This window comes from Mizuhopecten yessoensis, unplaced genomic scaffold (assembly GCF_002113885.1).
Source record: "Mizuhopecten yessoensis strain PY_sf001 unplaced genomic scaffold, ASM211388v2 scaffold2741, whole genome shotgun sequence".
Lineage (NCBI taxonomy): Eukaryota > Metazoa > Mollusca > Bivalvia > Pectinida > Pectinidae > Mizuhopecten > Mizuhopecten yessoensis.
Window position 1 is genome coordinate 414,348 of NW_018404696.1, and position 14,629 is coordinate 428,976.

Here is a 14,629-nt window from a genome sequence, read left to right on the forward strand (position 1 = left end):
TAAGGACAGACTTGTGAGTGGTAAGGACAGACTGGTGAGTGGTAAGGACAGACTTGTGAGTGGTAAGGACAGACTGGTGAGTGGTAAGGACAGACTGGTGAGTGGTAAGGACAGACTGGTGAGTGGTAAGGACAGACTGGTGAGTGGTAAGGACAGACTGGTGAGTGGTAAGGACAGACTGGTGAGTGGTAAGGACAGACTGGTGAGTGGTAAGGACAGACTGGTGAGTGGTAAGGACAGACTGGTGAGTGGTAAGGACAGACTTGTGAGTGGTAAGGACAGACTGGTGAGTGGTAAGGACAGACTTGTGAGTGGTAAGGACAGACTGGTGAGTGGTAAGGACAGACTTGTGAGTGGTAAGGACAGACTGGTGAGTGGTAAGGACAGACTTGTGAGTGGTAAGGACAGACTGGTGAGTGGTAAGGACAGACTTGTGAGTGGTAAGGACAGACTGGTGAGTGGTAAGGACAGACTTGTGAGTGGTAAGGACAGACTGGTGAGTGGTAAGGACAGACTTGTGAGTGGTAAGGACAGACTGGTGAGTGGTAAGGACAGACTTGTGAGTGGTAAGGACAGACTGGTGAGTGGTAAGGACAGACTTGTGAGTGGTAAGGACAGACTGGTGAGTGGTAAGGACAGACTTGTGAGTGGTAAGGACAGACTGGTGAGTGGTAAGGACAGACTTGTGAGTGGTAAGGACAGACTGGTGAGTGGTAAGGACAGACTTGTGAGTGGTAAGGACAGACTGGTGAGTGGTAAGGCCAGACTTGTGAGTGGTAAGGACAGACTGGTGAGTGGTAAGGACAGACTTGGGAGTGGTAAGGACAGACTGGTGAGTGGTAAGAACAGACTTGTGAGTGGTAAGGACAGACTGGTGAGTGGTTAGGCCAGACTGCTGAGTGGTTAGGCCAGACTGGTGAGTGGTAAGGACAGACTTGGGAGTGGTAAGGACAGACTTGTGAGTGGTAAGGACAGACTGGTGAGTGGTAAGAACAGACTGGTGAGTGGTAAGGACAGACTGGTGAGTGGTAAGAACAGACTTGTGAGTGGTTAGGCCAGACTGGTGAGTGGTTAGGCCAGACTGGTGAGTGGTAAGGCCAGACTGGTGAGTGGTAAGGCTAGACTTGTGAGTGGTAAGGGCAGACTGGTGAGTGGTAAGGCTAGACTTGTGAGTGGTAAGGACAGATTGGTGAGTGGTAAGGCTAGACTTGTGAGTGGTAAGGTTAGACTTGTGAGTTGTAAGGTCAGACTTGTGAGTGGTAAGGCCAGACTTGTGAGTGGTAAGGACAGACTGGTGAGTGGTTAGGCCAGACTGGTGAGTGGTAAGGCCAGACTGGTGAGTGGTAAGGACAGACTTGGAAGTGGTAAGGACAGACTTGGGAGTGGTAAGGACAGACCTGTGAGTGGTAAGGACAGACTGGTGAGTGGTAAGGCTAGACTTGTGCGTGGTAAGGACAGACTGGTGAGTGGTAAGGCTAGACTTGTGAGTGGTAAGGTCAGACTTGTGAGTTGTAAGGTCAGACTTGTGAGTGGTAAGGACAGACTTGTGAGTGGTAAGGACAGACTGATGAGTGGGAAGGCCAGACTGGTGAGTGGTAAGAACAGACTGGTGAGTGGTAAGGCCAGATTGGTGAGTGGTAAGGACAGACTTGTGAGTGGTAAGGTCCGACTTGTGAGTGGTAAGGTCAGACTTGTGAGTGGTAAGGACAGACTGATGAGTGGGAAGGCCAGACTGGTGAGTGGTAAGGACAGAATGGTGAGTGGTAAGGCCAGATTGGGGAGTGGTAAGGCTACTCACCAAAGCAAGACTGTATCAAAGTTCACAGCAGAACTCACTATGTTTGACTTGGTGTGAAATGTCAAACAATTGTACCTGCTCTTTTATCTCCTGAGACGAGGCTCTAGATCTCCTGAGACCAGGCTCTTTATCTCCTGAGACCAGGCTTTTTATCTCCTGAGACCAGGCTCTAGATCTCCTGTGATCAAGCTCTTGATCTCCTGAGACGAGGCTCTTTACCTCCTGAGACCAGGCTCTAGATCTTCTTGAGACGAGGCTCTAGATCTCCTGAGACGAGGCTCTTTATCTCCTGAGACCAGGCTCTTCATCTCCAGAGACCATGAGGCTCTAGATCTTCTGAGACCAGGCTCTATATCTCCTGAGACCAGGTTCTTCATCTCCTGAGGCCAGGCTCTAGATCTGCTGTACACTGGGAGCAGGAGATGAGAATAGGAATAAATCAGAATTTAAAAAAAAATTATTCAATCACAAAAGTTAAGTATTAATTCAGAAAAACTTCTGCTTTATCAAAAAGTTTGTAATCAGTGACTGTATTTGACATTTTGTGATTGGTCAACCTAAAAATAGAACGACACAGTACAGGCCCTCACAGTAGATATAATAGTCAGTGTCTTCAATGAATTTGTTTCCCTTTTTTTTCCAGATATTTTTATTGGAAGAAAAATATGTGTGTATAATCTTTAAAATAACCTACAATCACGAATGATGTAGACATTCTGACTGTGTTGCTTTGTATGTTACACCTTAAGAAACGACAAGAATAAAAAAATTAAAAGTCAAAGCAATTAAATAGCTTATCTGTATTCATCAAATTTCAGCAATGTTTCATTTGAAAAGGTGCAAAATAAAACAAAATTCCAGTGAAATGATACATTTATAACGTAACTTTTGTTCTGCAATTCAAAGCCAATACTGAAGATGTTAATAAAGAGGAGATAATTTCATTTGATAAAGATATATTAAAAAGCTGAGACAAGCGGTGGACTGTTGATACATCTGATTCCCCGGTGGACTATTGTGATGAGCTTGGTTGTGTAAGATGGGACACAGATTTCACTATGGCTGTTCACAGAACACTATATATCTTTTATTTACATTGTGCAAAATAATGTGGTTTTGTCACATTTTTATTATTTGACAATTGCTACCCGTTGTAAAGTTTGAATTATTTCTGTTCTTCCCCTGTTCATTTACCTTTTGGTTACGCTATGTATTGAAGTGGCCTTTGTTCCCACACTCAGATTTCTGCTTTAATTTTTAGATATTTGTGTAAACTTTGTGTTCCGTTTATTTCGCCTGCAAAAGCAAACTAGTTCAATTATCTGAAATGCAATGTCAAAATGTGGTTTTACCCAGTTAACCAATTATAGCAACATGTAAGAGTGAATTCAAATCCTGAGCAGAAATACATGTGATGAAAATTGAATTGTATAGACTCAGTATTCAGTATTTACTTTTGATATGAAAAAGATTATCAACAAAGGGAGTGAACTTTGTTGCTGGCCTTGCTACAGTTGAGTTGATGTCCCGCTCAGTCCTGTTCCCCCCTAATATAATGCTAATAATCAATCAATTCTACCTTTTAAATTACCTGGGTACTCGTCAGTATAGCTGTACAGGTACACATAAATAAATCCCTTCAGGTAAATATAAGTCTCTAATACCTGCTTTGTCAATATTAAAATGTTCAAACCATGATAATCATTGATCCATATATACATTAAAATGACAAATATGGCTCTCTGAAATCTCCTTACATAATCCTGTGTGTATAGAATTGGAGCCGGGAGAAACTGAAATGCTTTAAATGTCTATCTATAAGGGACCTGTCGCTAGTCAAGGTGAAAATGAGATTAAAGTTGTATGGATCATGAGATAATCAAGCAGGATTATCAAAACTGACAATAATCAGTGAAGATTATAAAAACAGAAATGACTTGTTAGGTAGTAATCCTGGTAAAGTGCCATGATCGTAGTATCTCAACACCAATGCACAGGAGTCTAACATACTCTGTTTTTTCTCCTGGAACAGAGAATTGAGGCTCAGATGAAGAAATGTGAAAGTCAACTGGAAGAGTTAAAGAGGAAGGGACAGGACTTATCTGCCCTTGCTCCTCAGATGGTCAGCCCAACAGAGCTAAATGCCCTTCAGTCCAGCTACAGAGATCTCCGGCAAAAGGTTTGTTGAAACTGTCCTGTTGAAGTAGAAGGTGTATCAGACATAAAAAGGTCAGAAAGTCCTTGATCTCGGGTATGACTGTCCGTGTGTTATATTGCAGTACAATGTTCCTGTGTTATATTACAGTACAGTGTCCCTGTGTTATATAACTGTACAGTGTCCCTGTGTTATATAACAGTACAGTGTCCCTGTGTTATATAACAGTACAGTGTCCCTATGTTATATTGCAGTATAGTGTCCCTGTGTTATATTACAGTGCAGTGTCCCTATGTTATATTACAGTATAGTGTCCCTGTGTTATATTGCAGTACAATGTTCCTGTGTTATATTACAGTACAGTGTCCCTGTGTTATATTACAGTACAATGTTCCTGTGTTATATTACAGTGCAGTGTCCCTGTGTTATATTACAGTACAGTGTCCCTGTGTTATATTACAGTACAAAGTCCCTGTGTTATATTACAGTGCAGTGTCCCTATGTTATATTACAGTATAGTGTCCCTGTGTTATATTACAGTACAGTGTCCCTATGTTAGATTACAGTATAGTGTCCCTGTGTTATATTACAGTATAGTGTCCCTGTGTTATATTGCAGTGCAGTGTCCCAGTGTTATATTACAGTGCAGTGTCCCTGTGTTATATTGCAGTACAAAGTCCCTGTGTTATATTACAGTACACTGTCCCTGTGTTATATTACAGTACAGAGTCCTTGTGATATATTACAGTACACTGTCCCTGTGTTATATTACAGTACAGTGTCCCTGTGTTATATTACAGTACAGTGTCCATGTGTTATATTACAGTATAGTGTCCCTGTGTTATATTACAGTACAAAGTCCCTGTGTTATACTACAGTAAAGTGTCCCTGTGTTATATTACAGTATAGTGTCCCTGTGTTATATTACAGTACAAAGTCCCTGTGTTATACTACAGTAAAGTGTCCCTGTGTTATATTACAGTATAGTGTCCATGTGTTATATTACAGTGCACTGTCCCTGTGTTATACTACAGTAAAGTGTCCCTGTGTTATATTACAGTACAGTGTCCATGTGTTATATTACAGTACACTGTCCCTGTGTTATACTACAGTAAAGTGTCCCTGTGTTATATAAAGCTGCGCCTCTGTTTTAGGTGATGGATAAGAAGGCAGACCTACTACAGTATAGTGTCCCTGTGTTATATAAAGCTATGCCTCTGTTTTAGGTGATGGATAAGAAGGCAGACCTACTACAGTCCATGTCCATACAGGACCAGTATGAGAAGATGTTACTTGACTATGCTGAGTTCCTGGAGACAGCTCAGGATAAACTGAAGTCTGAGGAGATTACTGCACGCGATCTGGACAGTCTCAAGCACCAGCTGGCAGCCCACAAGGTATAACGGAGTTTATGTTTCTGTTCATCTATTTACATCCCTACAACAAAGTTAAGGGGTGTGCAACAATTATCCAACGTTTCAAAATTCATGAAACATCACTGATGTAGTCAGCACACTCAGAGTACGCCAACAGTACTCCATCAATTTAGAGGATACTTGGTACACACAACACTTACATGTAAGGCATTAAAATAGATGCTACTTGGTAAACACGACACTTACATGTAAGGCATGAAAATAGATGATACTTGGTAAACACAACACTTACATGTAAGGCATTAAAATAGATGATACTTGGTAAACACAAAACTTACATGTTAGGCATTAAAATAGATGATACTTGGTATACACAACACTTACATGTAAGGCATTAAAATAGATGATACTTAGTACACACAACACTTACATGTAAGGCATTAAAATAGATGCTACTTGGTAAACACGACACTTACATGTAAGGCATGAAAATAGATGATACTTGGTAAACACAAAACTTACATGTAAGGCATTAAAATAGAGGATATTTGGTACACACAACACTTACATGTAAGGCATTAAAATAGATGATACTTGTTACACACGACACTTACATGTAAGGCATGAAAATTAAGTTCATCATTTAGAGTTACCTCACTCACTGACTCACAAAACATTGTTGGTACTACCCCTCCAAAGTACTGCACTGATTTGAATATTACAGAACCTATACATCAAGGGGATGTCAGTATATATATGTATTGGTGTCTCCTTCCCTTATTATGGAGTTATGCCCCTTTGTTTAGCCATATTGTTGGACAGAGACAATGTGAATTATGTAATGTAAAATGGAGTTACTTCCCCTATTTATGGAGTTGTCCCTTTGTTTAAGAAAAATTGCTCGCACAACTCCTCATAAAGCACAGGAATGATTTGAATAATACTTAATGTGCAAAACTTTTTACATCAACAGGTTGTGGAAAAAAGTATATAACGGAGAGTAATCTCCCCTATTTATGGAGTTATGTATCTATGTTTAACCCTTTCACCCCTATGTAACTTTAGTAGACTCTACCATGCATTGATCTGGATGAGGCCATTATGGTCTATAGGAGTAAAAGGGTTCAAAATAATTTGAAAGAGCTATTTCTGAAGTTCTTGACCCAGGCAGTGGGAAGAAGTCAGCCATTCTAGTGACAGTTCTAGTTATTTAAAAAAAAATGATTAGCTGGTCAAGCATTGGAAGACAAGTGTGTTTTTTCAAAAACCTGTTTTGAGAACAAGTAAAGGGCAGACTGTGCCACATGGAAATGTTATATACTTTATCTAGCATTCAAAAAAACAACTATTTTTTAGATTTTGAAAGATCATTTAAATCTCAGGGAAAATCTCATTTTGAAAATGAGTACTTCAAAATAACAACTACAGTATTTGCTGTGTTCTTCTCTTGAAAACTTTCTCCAGGAGAATAAATCTAGATGATTTAAATTTTGTGAATGATCTTACAGGATTTCTTCAGTGACCTTGAGGTTCACCGGGCCATGCTAGACTCACTAGCCACTCAAACTGACCAGGCCACACAGAACAAACATGCTGCCCAGAACTCCAGACTGACCAATCTCACATATGTCATACAAGATAAAGCCAGTCTCTTTGGACAAAAACTTGACCGCTTGGTCAGACAGTGGACAGAACTCAACGAGAAGCACAGCAGACTGCAACGATTTCTGGATACAATTGAGGAAGAGGTACCTACACCGGTATCAAATTCTGACTCCATGGCAACCATTCAGGAGAAAATGGCCACCTACGGGCGGCTACAGAAGGAAATCACAGAGGAGAAACCCATTCTGTACCAGGTGGTAGACAAGGGCAAACAACTCCTGCACAGCATCACATGCCCGTCAATGGAAAACTCGGTCGCTGAGGCAGGAGAGAGATGGGTCGCTCTCACCACCAACATCTCGCACGAACTCAAAAAGTAAAACACTACTACTACCTGTCAGTACACGTACTTCTAATGAGGGCAGAACACAATTGACTATATTAATGCATACATGTTAGAAAAGGTTATGACTGAATATAACAAATGAAAATATAAATTATAAGACAATAAGAATATGAATGATTTTGATTTTGTATTTACAAGTTAACTACGGTTATTGTCCTTTGCTGGGAATATTTTGTGTATGTTCACTGTAATACATATCCTTGGTTTCAAAAATGAGTCCTAAATCAGAAAGTTCAAACAAATTGAGATTATCTAAATCAAAAGGACTTGTAAAAGGGATTTCAATACTTTAAAGTTCTCCATCTGCATAAGTTATATTTCAAATAAAAAAAATGAAAATTCAGATTGTGAAACTACTTTGAAAGTGCAGTCAGTATACCCTCCTAAATTTCAGCTCATATATCCTCAGTAATTATGACAGTATATATGGATAAACTTGATTTTCAGCAATATACACTTTGTAATTTCTTAGAATTATAATTTCACTCTTTAATTTCTAATCTTCAGAACTGAAACACTTGGGGACCAACTGCAAGAATTTGAAGGTGAAGCAACTCTATTCAGAACCTGGCTTAGCACAGCCAAACTCAAACTTGGTGACATCAAACATGTGTCGGAGCAGGATCAGCACAGTATCGCGACCATTCGCGGTAAAGTCGATAAACTCCTGGTAAGATGATATTGTCTTTGAATGTAGCTGTTTTTCAGAATATTTTGTGTATACATTTGTATATTCAGTTTGTGTACTTGGTGAACTTGATGGTAAATTTTTGCTTTCAAGAAATAACTGGAACATGAAGTACTGAGGGGTATACCATGGGATGTGGTTGGCAAGCGTTCTGTCCTTATTTTTAGCTAATGCATTCTATATTGCAGTTATTTTCATCAGCCTACTCATATTCATAACTGCCATTTTGTTTAATACGTCACCTGGTGTCAAAGAAAATGCTTTAACAGTAAACTTCACCACATATCAACTGTAAAGTCCCTACAGAGTAGCCTTGGTACATACAGGCCATAAAAAGTGCTGGAATGGAGGTTAGGGCTTAGTACTGAGAAATGATGTGTCCTGGAAAAGTGCTGGAATTTACTGAATATGAACTGGAGACATTTTACATGTTTTCCTTTCCATACAAGAATGGTTCACACTTATATTAATGAAAGAATTGATGTGGACTTAGAAACCACCTAACTAACCATTAACTACAAACTCAGTTCTTAAGCTTTAGTCAGTTTCAAATCAGGTTTCAAAGTGTCGATTCCAGAGCGAGGCTCCCCGGCGTGCCTTTGTGGCAGAGCCTAAAACATGGAGCCGCGCTGCCTTTCCTGGGTCGTAAACCACAACAAAATGTTTGGTGTGGGAATGTTTCTTTCATGAAAACACAATCAATTGTTTTAAGTCTATTTTGAATTGTTTTACTTAACGCTGTGTAACTTTTGTACACTTAACACAAAACTTTTTAATGTGTTGGATTCATATATTCCCGTTTTTAAGAATAACCTATTTTTTCTGTCCATCACCTTAGCTTTCACTACTGTCAGTTATTTGATTGAGGTTGTATGTATAAACAAAAATCTGTACCTGATCACAGGAGTTCCGTAAAGAAGTGGAGGTCCAGATCCCTCTAAAGAACAAGATACTGTCTGTAGGGAACCAACTGTCCCAGAATGCCTCTTATAGCACGGCCGACCTGGAGACACGCCTTGCCTGGTTTGAGGACCAGTGGGGACTCCTCCAGCATGACATAGGGAAGGCAGAGGAATACCTCCACACTGCACAGATGGACCTGATGCCATCCCGACAAGCTCTTCACGAACTGGGGGCATGGCTTAATGACATGGAGGGGGCCGTCAGCGAAGAAAAACAGCGACCAGTACAGGACCATGCTGATATAGAAGTCCTCCTCAAAAAGTTCAAGGCAAATATTAATATATATTGCTCTTTATTTAATTTGAATCTCTATAACTTGGGTAATTTATACACAGTATATAATCATGATTAAATTAGGAGTGACTCCTGCATAAAAACTCCAGTAAATACAGTATTCAGATTATCAGAATCTTAACTTGCTTTGGCTGTCTACACTCCACTTGTGTTAATTTCAATGTTGAACATTTTCAGGACTTAAAGATAGAGCTGCAGAACAAACAATTGACGATGGACTTTGTGAATCAGTCAGCGCTGCAGACAAGTGTGCCAGATGGGGATGAGGCTCCCGTGTCTGCCGACAAGACAGACTTTGCTGAACGCCTGGGTAATCTGAACAAAAGGTGGCAGACCCTGAGCCAGGATGTGTCGGGGAAGCTTAAGACACTGGAGATGATGCACAGCAAGTGGGCAGAATATAACCGTGCATTGCTACGCCTCCAGGAATGGTTCCACGACCAGGAGGACAAGGTCAAGAGGTACCGACTCATAGGTCACGAGGTCAGCATCCGCCAGACCATCAAGGATTGTAAGGTAGGTGAACATAAGTGATAAGGTCATCATTGACCACGTTCACAAAGGTCACAAGGTCAGCATCTATCAGAATGTAACTCCATATATGGTATTATTCTTCACATTCAGAACAAGACAACTAGTGTGTTATGTCTTATGAATATTGTTAACAAGTGGTTCAGCTTTCAGAACATCGTTGAGTACTGTTGAATTTCCTTGCACAGATACTAGAGCGCACCTTGACGAGTAAGGAAGGTGACATTCAGAGTGTAAAGGCATTGGGGTCACGGTTGGTCAGTCTGAGTGAGGACTCTCCGGAGTGCCAGAAGAACATCCAAGTCAGTATGGACAACCTTGACCAGCAGTGGCGCCACCTATCACAGCAGGTGAAGGAGCTGGATTCGGTGCTGCATGACTTCTGTAATCAATGGCAAGCCTTCTCTAAGGAACTGCAAAACACCAACCAGATCCTGTCAGAGACCGACTACTGTCTGGGTCGCTACAACCTGGTGGGAGGGGACATCACTACCCTCAGGATGCAGGTCGACAAACTCAGGGTGAGGAGGCTGGTATTACAACCGCTTTACAGTTGTAGGTTTTTAAACTCCTGTCATATATACAAGAGAAAACTTAAGGAGGAAATTCTGAAAGAATTCAAATAATTACAATTTCTAAACCAATGTTATTCAAACTGAATGACATATTTCTTAACCATTTTATTGTTATGTTGACCAATAAAAGGATATTTCCCATTCATGAAATATGTTTTCTTTGCAAACAGAATCTTTGTGGGGAGGTAGAGAGAGGCACAGCTGGTTACGACTGTTTTGTTACCCTTGGTAACCAGTTAACACAAGTGTGTGAGGCACCAGTACGGAAGGAAATCCAGACCACACTAGCAGATGTCACTGGAAAGTAGGTCTTCTCAGCTACGCTTTTTTAGAAAGATAATAACAAAAATAAAAAAAAATATGTATTTTTGCCTAAAATCAGAAAATACTTAACTTTAAATTAAGAGATTTACAAAATCCTGAACAAGATTTTACAAGGTTATGGGAATAAATGTTTTGAGAATTTGTTTGACATTCTATTATTTTACTCCAGGTGGCGCCGTATGAGTGGGGAGCTACAGGACCGTAGTGCACGCTTCGAGGACTGTCTCCAGCAGTGGCAACAGTACGAGGAGGAGTACAACTACGCACGGAGGTGGCTCGAAACAAAGGAGAGACAGTGTAACGAGCTGGTGGCTGTACGGGAGGATAGCTCGCGCCGTGAAGAGTGCTTACAACAGAGCAAGGTATGGCAACCAACACCATCTAGTTCTGGCAAATCTTAATATCCCACACCTTAAAACTTACTGGGCAAGGTCTATCTCAATAAATAAAACAATTCTTAAAACTTACTGGGCAAGGTCTATCTCAATAAATAAAACAAATCTTACCATTTACTGGGCAAGCTCTATCTCAATAAATAGTACAAATCTTACCATTTACTGGGCAAGGTCTATCTCAATAAATAGTACAAATCTTACAATTTACTCTGTTTTTTCCAGGCACTGCAGCGAGAGCTAGATAATTTCCAGTCACGCCTCGGATCACTCTACCAACTGAGTGACACAATCACAAAAAATATGGACACCTCATCTATCGTTGGGATCACCTCACGCCAGACTGCCATCGAGGCACGCGTCATGGCTTTACGACAAATTCTCGCCAAACAGGTCAAGCTGCTTCAAGGTGACCTTTCACAGAAGCAGCGCTTCACAGATCTGTTTGCATCCATGACAGCGTTCCTTGACGAAGCTGAACACACCCTCGGTGATGAAGAGCTTCCAAATTCATCAGAGGAGCAGGCACTGCGGGAACGATATGAGGAGATAAAATATCTCTCCTTGCAATTCAATAATAACATGCCACAACTGGATGCTCTCAACGACCTCGGGTACAGAATGGCCCTGAGCGAGGAAAGTTCCATGGCGCTTCGGGAACTTAACCACAAATTTCAGAGACTTTACAATGAGACAAAGGAGCAGAACAAGATACTACAGGGTATCATCCTTATTCAGCAGGACTTCACGGAGAAGTGTGATGCCTGGATGACGTTCCTCGCTCAGACGGAGCAGGATCTCTCCACAGAGATTGCTGGTAATCTGGCTGACCTCACTGACCAGCAGAGGAATTTCGAGGTAAAGCTTATTAAAAAGATAGGTTGTATGTATAATGATTGTCAGGTATTTCAACCCTTTCACCACTGTAAACCAATAATGGTCTTATCCAGATCACTACATAGTAGACCTAAAGTTACATAGGGGTGAAAGGGTTAACTCAGTTCTTGACTTTGAATCATGCTTACAGTACTAAATAAGGGCCCCACAGCCATTTACGTGGACAGTATTAGAACACCTGATGTCACCTCTTGTTTATATAGAGATTTCTGTTATCCTCTTATTTGTATTTCATCATTTCCCGCAGTTATTCCATTCATGGTACATCTGAATCTTGTTGTGATTGACTTCTAATCAAGTTTACGTTTCTGTATTAACAATATGTTCACATTTTCCTCTATCTCAGTAGATTATAATCATGTCATTATTTCTTCCTTTTACAGAAATTTGAGTCCGACATGTACACCAAACAACAAATTCTGCATGCCATCATCAGTGATGGACAGAAGATGATGAAGGAAGGAAAGGTGGAGGACAAAGAAGAGTTCCAGCAAAAGCTTCACCTATTGGCTGAGCAGTGGCAGAGTGTGGTGCGACGGGCCAATCAGAGGAAGGCTATCATAGACAATACAATCAAACAGTGGCAGGCATTCAATGAGTTGACAGAGAGGCTTCGTGATTGGCTGACAGAGAAAGAGTTCGGAATGAAGGCTTTCGAGGTTGACTTGGTGTCGCTACAGAAAATCAAAAATCTATTGGAAAAGGCCAGAGTAAGCTTGATTTATTTCTATGCTTAAATTACAAATGCTGTTTATTGTATTGATAAAAAAGAGAAAGCCATTCATATTGGAGGCCATTCCTATAAGGCAGTCACATACTCAATTGTTTCTGTCTATAAGTGTATAGGTTCAAAATAAAGACAAACTTGTTCCAAAAGTTGGAATTTAAAATAACAAACCCCCAGTAAATGTAGGTGTTGATCCTTTCTATAATTTATTTATGTTTTTTTGAAAAACAATATTTTGTAAAAGAATACTGAATATGATACAGATGAATACAATGGCGTCACAGTGTCTGCTTTCTAGTCACTGGCTATACCTCTATTACGTCATGGTTCAGTTGGTCCAACACAGCAGCACCATTGTAGTGGAACGAGGCCGCATACTAATTAGATACCAAATGAAAACCGCTGAAAAATACACAAATACACAAGTCTCTTGATCAACCTTTAATTGTTTGTATCTCACAGCACACGGAGACGGAGTTCAAACTACAGGAGGATGTGTTGAAGAAGATGCATGACCAGAGTAGACCACTGCTGCAGCGTGCCGATTCAGACGCCACTGATGAGCTGAAAGTCTGCACGGCCCAGCTTCAGCAGTACTGGCACCAGTTGTGTGGTAGCCTTGACGACCACTGCCAGAAGCTGGAGGCGGTGCTCAGACAGTGGCAGGAATGTGAGGAGGACATTGAGGACATCCTCGGCTGGCTGAAGGACACCAGGCAAAGCTTTGGGGCTGACCTCCCAACTGCCTATGACCAGCTACAGGCCGAGCTAAACAGATGCAAGGTAGAAAGCATGGATTCAGAATGATTCAGTATAATAACCAGACCACAGAAGTCTATGAAGTTAGGGGATGTAAAAAGGAGACTTATTTAGGTATCATAAAAATTACCGGGGCTTATTGGTGGAGGCACCGACTTTAGTCCCAACTGCTCACATACTTATACTAAATCTTTGTAATAGCCAATGAAGGAAATATTAGAGCTTGCAGGGATCAAATTTTGCACAACATTGTCAATGATCACAAATATTACACTTAGGAGTGTACTTATGTATACGGCAGATTCAATATATTCCCTGGGTATTTAATTTGGCACCATCTTTGGTGACCCCTAATATAACAAATTCACCATGAAATTTTTCAAATATACAGTAACTTGCAAACAAATCTGGAGGGTAAACTAATTTGATTGTTTCCCCAGGACATAGAAACGGAGTTTGTCAATGCTGAGATCAAACGTGACACACTACTGTCGAAAGAAGCGAGGCTGGGTCAAGTCATTCAACCCGACGACCTTAATGTTCTCCACCAGAGGATCAGACTCCTCAACAAACAGTGGGACGAACTCCGCAACCAGGCGGCGCTCAGAGCACAACGTATAAACGACAACATGTTCCGCTGGTCGACCTTTAATGAGCGTGTCCGAGACCTCATGGAGTGGACAGATCAAATGGAGGTCAAGGTCATCTCAACAAAGAAATACCACATTGAGGACCTGCTGACCAAGATGCAGAGGGTAAGAGTAATACATACCTGCCAAGTGACCCGATTTCGTCGGGTTACACCCAGGATTTTAGCCCTTCACCTGCTTTTATAACTTCACCCGCCGGGTTACGATTTTGACCTGGATTTCATCAATTTCCCCCTTTTTCGCCCGGAATCTTTTCGTGTATTAGAAGTTACCAAAGTCACTCGGAATTCTCTAGACTTTTCCATCCTTTGTCATAGGAAAGATGACCTATTTCCTGTTTCCGTTTCTCACCGACACCCTAGCCTCGATCCACTGATATATATTTCAACTTTCATAATGAATACCTAAGATCTAGTAGATATGTAATATAAATCGGGCTCCCACAATGATGTACCGTTTGTGGTACTCTTGTTGTTATTTGATAGAAAA

At 40.9% G+C, this 14,629-nt stretch overlaps 1 protein-coding gene across 3 annotated transcripts in view; it reads left to right on the top strand.

Moving 5' to 3' along the window:
* The window catches only part of LOC110446497 (nesprin-1-like), a 323,100-nt gene that overhangs the window by 281,691 nt on the left and 26,780 nt on the right, over positions 1-14,629 (top strand). For all 3 annotated transcript variants that reach the window (XM_021491669.1, XM_021491670.1, XM_021491668.1), the window contains 13 exons: positions 3,831-3,977; positions 5,180-5,350; positions 6,838-7,310; positions 7,848-8,010; positions 8,933-9,259; positions 9,463-9,801; positions 10,005-10,337; positions 10,562-10,695; positions 10,885-11,077; positions 11,333-11,965; positions 12,388-12,714; positions 13,194-13,514; positions 13,931-14,245. In XM_021491669.1, coding sequence (XP_021347344.1) covers positions 3,831-3,977; positions 5,180-5,350; positions 6,838-7,310; positions 7,848-8,010; positions 8,933-9,259; positions 9,463-9,801; positions 10,005-10,337; positions 10,562-10,695; positions 10,885-11,077; positions 11,333-11,965; positions 12,388-12,714; positions 13,194-13,514; positions 13,931-14,245 — 3,876 coding nt within the window. The remainder of the gene's footprint in view (positions 1-3,830; positions 3,978-5,179; positions 5,351-6,837; positions 7,311-7,847; positions 8,011-8,932; positions 9,260-9,462; positions 9,802-10,004; positions 10,338-10,561; positions 10,696-10,884; positions 11,078-11,332; positions 11,966-12,387; positions 12,715-13,193; positions 13,515-13,930; positions 14,246-14,629) is intronic.